At 35.4% G+C, this 15791-nt stretch overlaps 1 protein-coding gene across 1 annotated transcript in view; it reads right to left on the bottom strand.

Annotated features, from left to right (window-relative positions):
• The window catches only part of LOC107093633 (receptor-type tyrosine-protein phosphatase N2-like), a 281824-nt gene that overhangs the window by 5342 nt on the left and 260691 nt on the right, over nt 1-15791 (bottom strand). Inside the window, exons 20-21 of the mRNA XM_015388814.1 lie at nt 15688-15741; nt 10991-11055 (exon numbers count right to left, since the gene is read on the bottom strand). Of these exons, the coding sequence (XP_015244300.1) occupies nt 10991-11055; nt 15688-15741 (119 nt within the window). The remainder of the gene's footprint in view (nt 1-10990; nt 11056-15687; nt 15742-15791) is intronic.

Genomic DNA, 15791 nt, shown 5'->3' with positions numbered 1-15791 from the left:
ACAAGAAAACAGAAAAAAAAAAACACAACAAAATAAGAGTTTTAGTCTACAGGGTTTTATCTATAAAGTCAATATATCTATATTAAAAGGCAACTGGGCTATTCTCCAGTGGGAAATTTACCTGGCAGCACCATGGTTTAAATCAGATTACATTTTATTGCTTTGTGAACTCAGTTGTCTTAGTCAAAACTTGGGATTTAAATGAGCTTTAAACTATATTTCCAGTCAGTTGTTGGTCAAGTCTGAGGCAACCATTTCATTGTTTTGGTTGTCTGACAGGGAGAAACAACAAAAAGATACTCCTTCAACCACAGACAGCTTTTATAGGACTTTTTTTGTGTTGTGACTAGAAAAGTTAATGTTCTGTAAAAAGACTTAATATGAAAAGTTTTGGCAAAAAACAAGCCTTATTAAGCTGTGAAAACTTGAGTATACTGTGGTTTACAAAAATAATACATAATCACCAATGACATAAACTTATTGTTTAAGCTTGGATAAGTTTAGTGAACTTATCCAAGCCTAATGTTTCCATCAGTAGTTCCAGAGGCCAATTGAGAAACCAAAAAAAGAGTACCTGACTTTGATCAGGTAGAATAAAGGAATTCTTTAATTTAAAAATTCTAATTTTATAATGCTGATTCTATCACTCTGTTGACTTAGACAAACCTTATTGTCATTTTATACACAGTGTACAAAACGAAATTTCGATACATTCAGCTTTCCGACAGTGAATGAGCAGCAGCTTATCGGTGAAATGAACATTTCCATTTATAAAGTTGCAGCAGTGATTAAAATGTAAACACTGTAGGAAAAACATGGTGCAAAAGCCTTTGATGTGGAAGTTGAACAGAATAACTGGGCAACAATGTCATGAAATGTGGCATTTAAATTTAAGCTATGAAGATAATGCAGTACCTCTATGCAAGTAACAAAAATTGTGATGAAGACTAAATTGTAAACTCTTTATAAATGTTTCAAACAAATATTTAATGGGTGGTGAGTGGATGTTTCATTCATTACAAACATATATAATGATCACTAAAAATCAGACATTAAATCCAGGTGTGGAATTTGATTCAAACCCCCAATAAGCTTTTTCAGAGAACCCCCTCCGATCTTAAGCGGAATTGTTGCTTCCTTAAAGAGACGTTAAATGAGTTATTAAATAGCTAAGCCTATTTTCGTTAATTTACTTCTGGTCATAAGTTCCCACGCTGCTCTGTGGATGTGACATAAAACCTTGTCAAGTATGGGTCGGAGCTACAAGAACGAGCAGAAGAGGGCTGCAGTTCTATGTTTTGACCACAGGTGGCAGTATCTTTATAAAACACCTTAATGTCTTTTTAAAATAGGATTAATTTTTAACTAAACTTAATGGCTTTCAAATATTTTAAAAACCTCAACTCATTATATTTCAGCTCCATTTTTCTACTTAACCCTCAGACCTATCTGGTCTTTTAGAAGAGTTTTATATGGACACCTAAAGTCAGAACTGAAGTACAAATTAAGAGTTTCAATCTCCTGTAAAACTCTGGAATAGCTCTTTCAAAGACCTAAAGGCAGCTGGGTGATGTTTTTCACAGTAAACAGGATAATTCATGTTAAAAATGGCTTTGAGCTTCACTATACAACCTCTAACTCATTTAATTTAGTATTTAACCATTACTTTAGGTTTTGACACCAAGCTCTCTTTCTGTGTAGTTACTAAGTAGTTAATTGGTTTTACTAATCTGAGTTGATTTTATTTGTCTTGCCATGTGTTTTAATTCAGTAAATTAATTCCTGTTGTCCTTGTTTAAATGAAAATTGGTCTGAAATCAGGTTTGATCGATTTAGGATCAGATGCACATTTCTAATGGTTGTTTTTTGTTTGGTTGTAGTTTAGAAAATTAAAGGAACCATTTTTTATAATCACTGACCGCTCTAATGAAAGAGCTTTTTTTTCCTCTGCTTTTCAGGTTTGCTTCTTTGCCACATCTAAGAACTAATGAGACCCTAAAGCTTAAATGTTCCCTTCCTTTGTTTTTATCTTATTGGGTAATTTTAAGTTGAAAGATTGTTTCCACAGGCATTAAGTATCAAGAATAAAATACATTTGTTTCTCTTTATTACTTTGCTTTACTCCCTCTACCAGATAAGATTTGCTGACATTTGCTGTTTAAAAGGCTGTTTTAACCCTTAAAATCAGCATAAGCCTTCTTCAAATCCAATGTAATACTGAACGTTACAGGAGTTCTATCTAGTTCATGATCATTGTATTTATTTAAAAACACTCTTAATTTTTTTTGATAAAAAAAATAGAAACATTTTCATTATACTTTTCATAAGCAGTGTTATTTTATCCAAAACCACGATCCAGGTAACTAAGGAATATATATTTTATTTTTTATACAATTTTTTCTATGGAAAATGATTTAAAATATCAATGGGGTAAAAGAAATTTTTTTTTTTTTTTTAATAGAGGTTTTTAAAAAGTAAATGTTTGGCACATGAAAGTAAAGGCTTCACTGAAATGAGAAATAGTTGAACAGAAAAGAAGATGTAGGAGCAACAATTAAATTCACAAAGAACATGAGTGGGGAAGAAAAAAAACATTCAATTTGTTTTTGGACTCTTTTTTTTCTCCGCCGCTTCCATCCAACCTGGGATACAAAGAAATGCGAGACTTACTTCTTTTTCTTGTGACACATAATAACACTTCTTTTTCTTCCCTTCTTGAAGAGGAAAATGAATGGTGGGAGTGTTCATTCAGAGCTTTCCCTTTCTCTTTCACAGGTTTTGTGATGAGTTTTTTTTTTTCTTTTTTTTTTTACTAACACAATGGAATCCTGTGCAGCCAAAAAAGCAGGAACACACTGCTCACAGGTTGGGTTTTTCTCTTTTTATTTGGAGGGTAAGAATTTAAACCAAAGCTAGTTTCTGATAAGCCTAAAAATGGATGGCAAACTGGAAATAAAAAAAACACCTTTTCTTTTGATACAGCTTTTCTTTTACAAAACTGAGGTCTGAAAAAGAGTAAGAAGGGGTTGGTTTAGAAAGTCTTCTTCTTTAGCTTCTGTGACTCTCCTGATTTAAGGTGGAGGTCAAGGACTTGGATCCATTAAATGAGGGTGAAAGAGATTTTATACTCAGTAAAACAGAATTTAAGAAAAAATAAAGAATGAGTGTTTTAGGAAGCCTTGAAACAAGAAGCCTGAGTTTAGGAGCTGAGCGTACTGTTAATCAGCTACAATGAAATAATAAAGCAAAATTTCAAAGGGAACTGAAAGCACGCTGAAAACCTTCAACCACTCAAAAGGCTTTTGTAAGAGTCTTACGGTGAAGAGAAATGTGCCCGGTGGTGGCAGGGGGTGGATGTGAAGGGGTAACAGAGAGGGGAGAGGAATGGCGGGAGCCTTTCAGGACCAGAGCAATACCTCCTCATCTCTGCTACCTCACCATAATTCCTGAGCAAATTTACAATTCCCCCTGTGCAGCTGTAGCAATCAAGAGAAAGCTAACGGCTGCAAGAGGTGGGATGAGGGGAAGGGGGGGGGGGATTTCTCTGTTTAAACAGGAGCAAGAAGAAAAGTGGGGGTGGGTAAGTTTCTTCCATCAGGATGGAGGACACAAGGAAACAAAAAGGTTCCAATAAAGCAGCTTTTCAAAACTCTTTCAGAGAATTACAACATGTTTGTGATAAAAACTGCAAAATCGCACTAATGAATCTGCTTTTCTTTGTTTCTAACACTGTGTCCTGAGCAGAGCTGAGTTTTTTGTTGCTTTCTGGTTGCTTATCAGTGCCTTTACACAACTAAAATGAAAATAAAGGTTTTTAGTTACTTTCAAAAACTCACAGAGAGGAGATCCGTTGGTTTCAAAGATGACATTCTGATGTTATCATTCCAAAAATTCAACAAATGAGTGACAATGCTGCGATTTTGGCCTTTAGTCAGAAAATATATGTATTTTTATGTTGCCTTCAAAGGGTTAAATGCATATTCCAAGAATGCATCATATTGTGAATCTTTTAATACCACTTTGCTTTACTTTGCCTTTTCGCTTTGCCACTGACAAACCTGAATATCCCTGCTGTGTAACAAATAAAAATATTTCTATTCTGTTTTATTAAAATAGAGCATGAGGTGTATTATAAAAAAATGGGAATTTAAAAAATGTGTTTTAGCCATAAGAGACAATTTTCAAATTGCTGCCAAGTTCTTCATGTTTTTATGCACAAAACTTTTCCTTGTGTATTTTGCACTTAAATAATGACAGAAATCTAGTCTTAATTTAAGGTTTTTGTTGTTGTTAATGTTAAGATAGTTACCTTTTTACCAAATCTGACAAGTCTGCATTTTTCAGACTCAGACTCAAATTTCTTATTGTCTACATCAGCTTGCATGTACTTATAGTAAGATCAAACAGAACAAAAAAAAAGTGACTTTTTTGTTAACCTTTCTTTAGCATATGGATTGCATGAAAACAATATACCGTAATTAACTCAAACTTAAATGGATTTAAAATGCAAAATAAGCTATTACCTGGCCCTTGTTTTTTACTGCCAGTTAGTCTGTTACGTTAAAAGCCAAATTATTAAGCTGGAAAGAAACACGTGCACAACGATAAATAAAAAAAAAAATTCTCTGTTTCACAAACTTTTCAAGTCTGTGCTATACCACGGTTATCAACGATAACAATATGCAAGGAGTGAGTTGCATATAAGCCTATTGCAAAGAGCAGTATGAGGAAAATTAGAAAAGTTTTAAAAAGTTATAATCATGAAAACTTGCAGGGGAAATAAAAACCAGATACTCTTGGCATAAAGTGAATTAGGAATTACATATTAAAGAATAATAAGTTAAATTTAAAGTCAAATCATATGATATAAAGAGAAACAATACTCTGAATACCACCTTAGTTTCATGTTGCACTTTCAAAAGTCTTGTACTTAATTTCACGACTGGAGGATTCAGTGTCTATTGTTAAAGATTACCTGCTCCTGTGTACAGTAGGTTCAGTGGGTTCCATAAAGCCTGCAATTTATAAAAATTCCTCAAAGTCAATATAGATTATACAATAAAGAGGACTTTTAAGATCTTTGAATAATTTTTTGTGCACATTAAGATGCTTTAAAGCAACAGTTTTCTTATTGCTTTAATTGGGTGTTATACCCTTGTCTGTACCCACCATAAAACTCCAATGCTTCCTGGCCTCTGACTGATTTGTTGACACTTTCAGAATCAGTGGATTTCTATTTTCTAATCAAATGGATTACTACCACATTTTAGACTTAGACAAACTTTAATGTCATGTTGTATACACATATTGTATACATGTTGTATACAATATGAAATTACGTTGCTTACAGCTTACAACAGTAAAATGAACATTACCATTTATAAAGCGCAGCAGTGGTCATCATGTAAACAGTATATGAGAAAAGGAAAGGGCATTAAGATGGAAAGGTTCGGTGCAGTGCAAAATAAATCTGGTGCAAAATGCAGTTTAACATTGACTTGTGTCAATGTGTCAATGATTATTTAAAACGATTATACAGGTTTCAGCCACATTGGTGGTGTAAAATACTGTTGCAGGTGTGATGCAGAGTCCAGTTTAGAGTTTCAACAGTTCAACTGTCTGATGGCAGCAGGGAAAAAGGTGTTGCAGAACCTGCTGGTCCTGCACCAGATGCTCCGAAGCCTCGGTCCATGGGGGTGTGAGGGGTAACTTTTTATGTTTTAAGCCCGACCTTCAGTGATCCTTTGTCAGACGTATTCATAAAACAGCAAAAAAGAAGAACTGAAACTAGTAAACTAGATGCATCTAAAATATGAACTGAGGTGGTAATACAGAATTTCTGAAAACTGTTGTCAAAAATGAGGTACTGATAACTTTGACAATTTCTAATATTCATTTATTTCTAGTCTCAAATTTGAATGAAAGAAACATAGGGTGGAGCAACATAAAGCAGCACATAGATAAAAATCATAAGGTGGAAAGCTTGTTGTTTTTAATAGCTTCACCAGACAAACTTTAATAGAAACAAATCTAAAAGATTGGAAAAAACAGTAAAAAAAAAACACTGATGACAAAAAAAAATAAAAATACTTTTCTTTACTGCCTAAATTGGTTTCCTGGGCTCTCAGTTTAATTTTCTGTTTTTGCAAATGTATATATGTTCTAGGAAAGACAGAAATCTGTCCTTAACCTCCTCCCCTGATGTCCTCTGCGTCCCGCCCAGCTCTGTCCCTCGGTTCCCGACCCCTCTGTGCTGAAAAGCGTGATCACAGTGTGACAGCCTGGGAACCAACCACTGATGCCCGAACTGACCCTTTGATGTGGAATTAAAGACCCAGGAGTTCGTTCTGCCACAGTAGCAGCACCACCACGGCACACAAAGGAAAACACAAAGATATGCACTCACTTTGTGAAACCACTTACACCAAAGAGTAAATGTCTGAAATCTGGACCTGATCAAGAATCTCTATGTATTGTTTTTTTTTTTTTTTTAGCTTAGTGTATTGATAAGAAGAACATAATCCCATTAATGAAACTCAGTGCATTACATTTGGCCCTTTGGCATCTTTTATCAGCATGAAAATTGTAAATGTATCTTAATCAGTTTATTATCTTAAACAATTATTAGGTAACAAGCTCTAGTTGTGTCACGTCAAACAATATCAAAGTGCCAATAAACCTAATGGTTTCATCAATTAGCTTGTCTTGCAAAGCTTTACCTTTTTGCTGTCAGCATGCAACTTTATCTGGCAAGATTTTTAAATTTTGCTCTCAAAGATGAGGACTTTGAACAATGCCATATGCTTCTGCTTGAGATTCTTATTTTAAATGAATAAGTACCTTCTTCAGATATGCTGTTGTACTCATAGTCAGTCCTCTTAACTTCTCATCCAGTTGAAAGTATTGTGAAAATGTGAATGAAATATCATGACTGTCTCACAGTTAGCTGCTAACATTGCATAAGTCATGTTTCACATAATCACTATTTCACACTTTTTCTTTAACCAAGCTTTAAATTCATTTCATATTCTGATTCAAAATCTAAAATACATAGAATGACTAAATGTACCAGAATTTCTAGTCTAGTGATAACTGACACATTAAGGATTTGTTAAATACAAAAAAACCCAACTATATCTTTTCCCATTGACTGTTAAAATCTAATCTTGTTGACCCAGTATGATGTACTGTTCCAGCTTCAAATCCGACTGTAAGATTAAAACATGAATGAGTCTTCTGACGCTGGAGTTGACCAAAGATTATCAACTCCAGCCCACCAGGGCCAGTGTCCTACAACTTAAACATATGACAGTGGTCTGATACATCTGAATCAAATGGCAAAGTTATGTCTTCAGTATAAAGGTTCTCCAGAGTCATAACCAAGGCCCCAGAGGACTGGCCCATCTCTAATCTAAACTTTGCAAATATTTCAAATATGCAACAAAAGAAAGCAATAGAGGACCTTTACAAGGCAGACCTCCTTGACCAACATCGGCAGCTCTAATTATCTGTTATGCTCCCTTCTGAATAAAGTTGTAGGACTTTTTTATTGTTCTTAATGGTATACATTTAAATAAGCAACAGCAGAGAATGGCAGCATACTGACCAGCAAAGGTACACTTACTCTGTCTCATGCTACATTAATAACTATATAGATAAAGAGTCTTTTACCAAATGTAATCATCAACTAATCAGGAAGTGAGGACATCTAAAAGAATGGCTGTTTGTGAGGTACTTTTATTTCCAGAGGCCAGTTAAGGCTTCTTTTTTGATTTCGTGCTCCTGACCTTTTTTGTCTCTCAACCACTAAGCCTACCAGTTCCCGTCTGAGTGGTTTGCCTGAACTGTCTTTGGACTCCTTGATCTCTGAACTTGCCTGTTCTAATCTGTTTGCCTGACCTGGCTTCAGACTCCTGCATGTTTTTTGGGCTGCAGCATCTGTGACACTCTGGGCAGCGCCCACTGCTTCTTGTTGGCAGCACCGGCTGGATCCTACCTTGTTCTCTGGTCTTGGACTGAACTATTAAACCAGGTTAGTGACTCATGTTCCTAATCTTCCTCCGTTAGATTTGTGTGGTCACTAACCTGTGTTTCTCTCCTGCAGAGTTTCCAGTCTCATACACCCTAGCAGCTGCTACTCAGATTCTGCCGTTTTTAAATAAATGTTTTTCAATTATCCCACTATCTGTCTTGCCTCGAATACTGGGTCCTTAGTTCTGAGTCCTGACAACTAATGTGTATAAATTGGCAAAGCAAAATCTGTCCCAGGGCATAATGGAATGAAAAAGGCTGTATGGGCAGCAGCCCAAAAGCTACTTTGATGATAATGAATGTGTCCATTCAAAAAAGTTTGCTAATGACATATCAGTGATGAGCTTGACCAGAACCTTTTATGCGCTGACTTATGGGAAGGGTGGAGGATAATGTGACAAAGTGCAGCACAACCTCCATGCTGATAAAAAATAAATAAATAAATAAATAAATAAAAAAACTATAGGCGGCTGGTGAGCACCATCAAGCATAAGTAATCATTAGTTGTCTCCCAGTAGAAAAATAGTTAAAAGTCTAAAGCTCCTGGGAGTCAGTCTGAGGAAGGATCTTATCTGTTTCACAAACTCCATTATTTTTTGTTGAAAACTTTTTGTTTATTTATTTGTTTTTAGCTTATTTGTTTAATTTTAATGAGCAATTTTTACATTAATGCTCTTTCACTAGTATAATTTCTGTATTTTGTTTTTCCATTTGGGAAGAAGAGATTCTTTTTTTTTTAACAGTTGAGAATAACAAATGTAATGTAGTCCTAAAACACAACAAAGGGTGCTTATACCTTCTGTAAGGTATAAGCATGAGCTAAATAAAAGGCGTGTGATGTAGGAATGATGGAGAGAGAAGAGCAACTTGATTTTGTCTTCAAAGAAGTCCCAAAATAGATTTAGAGAGTTAAGCTTAGACATTCAAAGATGGGCTAATAAAGATAGGTTGGGACATGAGTTATTCATTGTGACAAAAATGTATTAAAACCACTAAAAACTCATGGTGGGATAATCATATTGTTCCTTATAGCATCCAGCTCTGAATGTCGGAGCGCTTTTAGGGTTTTCCATAGATTACAGAAACCTAATCTGTTTAACTAAAATTCTTAATTCAATAATCTTTTTAGAATTAAGCTTAGCCTCTGTTTACAATTATATAAAAACACTTATAGTAAAACTTAAAGTTAAATTAAATGACTAATTATCACTCATCTTATCCACCTGCGCTTGTTGCTTTATATACGGCTCAGCCCAGCTATCAGGGCCAGATCATTACATTTATTTGTTTGAGTTGGAGTTGGAGATCATTGTTGATTTCTATAGTTCACATTCTCGTTCTCATAGGCGAGTGGTGAAGAGGGTTATTTTAATTATGTCTTAGTGTTTCCTGATAACATCCTTTCTCTTATTCACTGAATGTGCCCTTTTCCTGTTTTGGCTTAGTGGAGGGAGCTAGTTTAAAGTTCCGTAGTTTTCCCAATATCTTGTCTTGTTCTATCTCTCAACCACTGAGCCTACCTGTCTGAACTCTCTGTGGACTAATGGAACCCTGTATCTGCCTGTTTCTGTTCTGGTTGGAACCCATGACCGGGCTACAGACTCCTGGATATCAGAACCATCCTGTTCTGAACTGTTTCCCCGACCTGTCTGTTCACTGGGGCTGCTGCATCTGGTTCACTCTGGGCGGCTCCCGCCGCATCTTGTTTGGCAGCCCCTCGGCTAAATCCTGCCTCTCTCTGAGAAGTTGGCCTGAACTGATAAAACTGTTGAGTTACTCATAAGTTGTGGTGTCTAGCTAATCCAAAACCTATGAATAACGTGTGCATAACTTCTGCGTAAGTTATCAAGAACTTATCTCTAGTGCAAATCAATGTATTTGACAACCCCACAAACACTATCACTGAACGTGTTTGTAACTTACAGCTACTGTACAATGTCGTACTGGCAGCATTTTGGTATAAAAGGGGGTTCACAGGAGGACACCGTCAGTTCTCCTCCAGACTTCATGCCCATCATAGGGTGAGCAAGAAGGTGAGTTTGATGGATCCTTCCTGTGTTCACACCCACGGCTACAACCAACAGACTTCCTAGCAGACATGAAGCCGAACCTGCTTCAACTGTAAACCCTCTTTCTTTCTTTTTCTTTATTCCTTTTGGGTGGGCAGTAAACAGCAGCTATGTTGATACCTCTGTCAAATACATCTTTTTATGCAGACCAGGCACCTCTGGGCATAATTTCATGTGTATTACCCTGCCATGTGCTATGCATAAGTTGGGCTGTCTTTGGACATAAGTTCTGGACTCATTGTGAATACTCTATGTATATGCCCAAAATTAAAAAAATACATAAAAAGGTCTGCGTAGGCCAGTGTTTTAGAAGATTCTGGGATATCAGGCATACGCTGTATAAATCGCAAGGTGTGACAGGGCCCTAAAAAGGAATGCCACTGATGGGCGGTGCCCAGACTCTCCCCGAAGCCCCTGCAGATCCGCAGGTCCACAGCTCAGCATTCCTGTTATGTTTTTAAATAAATTCCTTTGAAATCTTACCAAATGTCTGTCTTGCCTTGAATTCTGGGTCCTACATTCTAAGCTCATTACAAGACCACTCACAAAAATTTTCAAAATCAAATGTGCAGACTGGATAAGCATAGGACGATCTTTGCAACGTTCATAACCATAAACTGAGGGGATAAAGCAGAGAGTAAGACGGCTAAATTCAATTAGCAATAAAAAAAAAAACTGTTTGTTTTCCCTGGCTCAAAGAGTAACAGGTAACACGGCTGAGTGTTTTCATAAAATGTGACATTCTGTTGCCTGCTAATTACTGTAATCATGTAATTAAATATCATTACTGGAAATGAAATTGCCTGACAGTCCGTGCAAGATAGTCAAGCTACTATTTAAATGTCTCTCCACAACAGTGTGAAGGAAAGACACTGGGAGGCTAAACTCACCTTTAGCCATCCTGTTGAGGACCATGTCGATCAGGATGTAGGTTCCAGTCCTTCCAGCGCCATCACTGTAGAGACAGACAGAGAGGAACAGTCAGTTATATTAGCATATCGTTCCAGTCATGAATATCTATTAAAGCTTTGTAAGTCCACTATTATAAGGAAAGGAGTTAAACCTGCTTTATTTGGCTTCAAAAATTGAAAGCAGGATTTGAATGAATCGAGCTGGTACAGTATATTGAGATCAACAAATTGAAATAAAAACACACTGATAAATAACAATAAAAATGTCACTCTTTTTGTTACAGAAATGAACGTTTAAACGTGGTTTCTCCGAGTCCAAGCAATAAAGATAGACTGGTTTAAGTAATATTACCCAATATTCTTTTTTATGAGATGCATCTCTGAACTCACGGTCCTGACAGTAAAAGTGCCAGCTTTAGACAATAACTGAGTGATTAACCAAATGGATACATAATGTTTAGGGGCATTTTTACATAAAATGTACATGTATTTATGTTTAAAGCATTGCCTATTAATAATTTCCCATTTTTAGGTACAAAAAAGGGAAATATTGTTAAGCTGCAAAAAATTGATTGTAACACAATGCAGGTCTAAATCAGGATAGTGTGGTAATACCCTTATAGCCATTGTGTAGCAGTCAATAGACACCCTCAGAAGACTAGGTTACTTGCGTATTTTGATTTGATTATAAAAAATGAAGTCATCTTTATGGCCTTATTTTTATAGTAATGAATTGTCAACAGCTAGTAGTAATGGAGAGGGCTCTTTAGGCCTATTTCCCCAATCTTTGCCACCATTTTAAAAAGATGACAACAAAGCTGAAATGCTGTCAAAAAACCCCAATTTAAATCTCAAATTCATTATGCAGTTGTAAATAAAAGCAATATAGCCATGTTATACTGTAAGCTCCCAACAGAAACTGTAACAAGATTAGCATATGCTGCTGCTAAGTTTACCAATTTGGGTTATAAAATCCATCAAATTATTTATTTATAACACATATTGCATGGTTGCATCTTTCTCTGTTAAAAAAAACTAAGACTGGACAAAAAGGGAAAAATGTATTACAAAGCTGTTAGAGAAAATTATTTTATCTTACGAACTAATTTTAAACATGTGAAAAGAGGAATGCACCCTAAAGCATTTAAGAAGATTTATTATCCTTGAATGCTAAATTTTGTGTTTAGATATGCATATAAAGCCTATTTGCTTTTCCTATTATTCTGAAAAAACAATCTCGGTTATAATTAACTAGATCTCCATTTTAGATTAAGGCTTTAAGGTCAGGGCTATGATATGAAATAGGTTTACAAATAAGGTCCAGTATGGGGTAGATGTTAGAGTATACTTCCTGCTATTAATGGAATTACATACAAATTCCTAACGTGGAGAGAGAGGTAAACATTTATCTGTTTTTAAGAGCTTTTTCTCTTCGAATTTTTTTATTTTCACTGGTAAGTCTGATTTATTTGCAAAATAGCAGAAAAAAACTGCATGTGCTTTCATCACAAAGTGATCAAAACATCTGATATCTATTTAAGACAGAAGCTGAGAGTGAACATGTCAAGATGTCTACTGCCACGTGTGACTCTATTCAGTTTGGCACTGCCAGGAAAAAAAAGGAGGAAAGCAAAAGAAAAGTAAAAGATGAGATGGAAATGGACACCAGAAGAAGGATGGAGCAGGAGAGCTGCTGTTAGGTTATCGAATTTCGGCATCTGCACTCCTCTGTTCGCTCACTTCTCTTCCTGATTGCTCCGCTCTGCTCTCTGTATACATTAGGGCGATAAATGGCACTGCAATGTTGGCTCTGAGAAACCCATTTGGAAATGAAAGTCTCCACGCTCAGTCTTTCCGTTCTCTGTCGTTACGCAAGGGTAGGCCTGCACTTGGATTCATGAAGGGAATATGGGTCCAGTTTCAACCTTTTCTTCAAAACGTGGCCTTGTGTTTTGCATGTTAATGATAAAGGGTTGGTTGAACCCAATCATCTGTGTTATTTTGACTAATGAAAAAGGTTGGAAATTTCAGATTCAAACAGGTGGTTAGGAACTATTCAAGAAGAGACACCCTTGACTGGATATCTTTACTTAATTCTTAACTACCTTCTTAGATCTTCTTTAAGTGGAGCAAGGATAGAAAGACTAAATTATTTAGACATAGGATAATAAAGGTAAATGTTAAGCACTGTAAAAAGCTCAACCACAGTATGTTGCACAGTATATTGTTTTTAAACTAATAGGGTCACATTATAACAGGGAGTCAGGGGTTTAGAGTTTCAACACAATGCAATTCAAAATGCTAAATTTGTGTTTGTTAGGTTTCCGTAATAGTTTTCTAATGGATGAATTTAGATCAATATCATTTTACAGGTTTTTATCCTCATCGGAAGGAGTCCAAACAATGTGAACAGCTGCTCTGCCAACAAGGTTGAAGACTCTGTGGCAAATGCCGTAAGGAATGGGGACAAAAAAAGGATTTCGCAAAAGTTAGAAGGATGTAGGGGCTTCTGTTAGAATAGCATATGTTGTCAGATCGGCATACGTTTATATACATATGCTACAGAGAATTATTCCCTAATTGAATTTTAGCAGCAGTGTACAGGCTAGCAAAAACACTTTTTTTTCTAACTTTAAAAAAATAAATTTAGCCTTGATGGATGTTGAGAGAAGAAGCCTCTATAGATAAAACCATATTAGTCAAGTTAATATAGTATTAAAATAACGTCTGTGCGGGAATTTGAATTTTGTTCGATTTTGCTTTTAGGTTTAAAATTATAGAAAACATAGAAACAGGTTCCTTTTATACACCTAAAACTGCTGGCTAACAATACCAGAAAAATTTAAAAGCGGATTAATTAATTACAGACTATTTTAGCTTGGAATAGCTAGAAAGAGAAATAGATTTCAGAAAACAATTTTCTTTGCTTGAATACCTAAAACTTAATCAACAGAATTAACGACCAAAACTCTGTTCTTGTGAGCTTTATTTGTCTGTTGAGCCTTAAACATGAAGATTAAATAAATGTAGATTATATGCTTTTAGAATTGTAGTTTTTTTTTATTTTATTTAAAATTTCTATTACATCAGTTGACAAAGTTTGCCTGCACACTAGCAATAGTTACCTACAAGGTCAAATGTGCATCCACCATCACTTTGCATGACAATGGCATTTGAGCAAAGAGCTGCTGCTAAGAACATTGCAGCTTAAACTGTTTTCTAGATCATAATAAACTTCAGAGTGAGAGATTCAATGCGATGAAGCTGTGTAGGACATTCAAGGGTATCCAATAAGCAAAGAGGGGTGAAAGTTACAGTATAATCATGTTCCTATCTGTGCAGAGACTTCCTAGCTTTAAAAGGAATTTATATAGCTGGGTGAAAATCTTGGGGCAATGTCCCAGAATTAAGAAAGAACCAACAGAAGAGACTTCTGTCCAAAAAAAAAACATGCAAGAAACACCAAGGATTGATGGAAAATCTGCCTTTGGTGTAGAAAGTTAGATGGATGAACTTAACTTAAAGGTTATCTTTTATGATGAATTATATTTCAGGTTATTCAGGATATTTGGAGAAGGAAAAGTTAAATTAATTTAAATTAATAAATTAATTTACATAGCTTGTATATTAGATGTTATGGTAATTACGGAAATACTAATGACAAATCCATGTTGTAGCCAATTTAAGGAAGAAAGACTATGTTGATAGGGTAATCCGGTGTCAAGTATCTCAGAAATTGCCTGCAAATATGTTAAAAAAATATTTACAGGAAAGAAAGCAGCTTTGCAGTCATTCTCACAGAGCGGCATCAGAGCCACACTATATGACCAAGCTGTTCACGATCCTCTTAAAACAGAACAGGTAAAGGATTTTAATACAAAATATGGTGAAAGCTGTGGTTAAAGAAAATAAAATACCACCAAAGCAGAGACGACTGAAAGGATTATAACGATCACAGAAAAAAAACTCCACAAATTTAAAAAGGCATCCTCTGTCCTGCAGTGCCCCACTTGAGCATCCAAGTTGTTCCACATTTGTTTTTTTGTATTTTTACGATGTGGTCACCCTTGAGATAACTATTATGCTAATGCAATGCTAATGAGTAAGGTTGCTATTATCTAGGTTAAAAAAATCATATAAGAACCCTAACTCAATAACTACTACAATGTACAATAATAGTGGAAAAAATTGAATATTTTATGCTATTTTAATGTTATGTATTCGCTAATGTCAGTAGAAAGGGCTCCGGGTCAGGTAGCTTCTTTGCTAATTGATGTCCATTATGTAAAGGCCATAAACTTACCATTCTAATTTAAATACAAAACATTAAATAAGAAATAAATATGCCATCTGGATTTAATTCATGCAAATACATTCAATGAGAATAAGGTCTTTGTTTAAAGTTTGCTTCTTTGCCCTTTTTACTTCCTAGTACTTGGATACACTTCATATGGCTTTATACCAACCACATGTAACCTGACATATTTATGGTTAATTAATACCAAAATTTTGTGTGGAAATCTAGGTTTCTGTTTTATTTCATAACTGTTAATCACCAGAAAGAGTTTTTGTATGTTAATCAAGAAGCACTTTACAACCACTTTAAAATGAGCAAGAAGTTGCTATGGTAACTTGGTGTTGAAACATTACAGAAGTAATGTAAATGAAATACTTGCCTGCAGTGGACTATGATGGGACATGATCGACCCCGGTAGCACTTATTAACTTTCCTATAAGACAAAACAAAAATGAAAAACAGTTAGTCATATCATCAATACAC

This window comes from Cyprinodon variegatus, unplaced genomic scaffold (genome assembly GCF_000732505.1).
Source record: "Cyprinodon variegatus isolate N-32 unplaced genomic scaffold, C_variegatus-1.0 Scaffold436, whole genome shotgun sequence".
NCBI lineage: Eukaryota > Metazoa > Chordata > Actinopteri > Cyprinodontiformes > Cyprinodontidae > Cyprinodon > Cyprinodon variegatus.
This window is presented reverse-complemented; position numbering and strand designations above follow the sequence as displayed.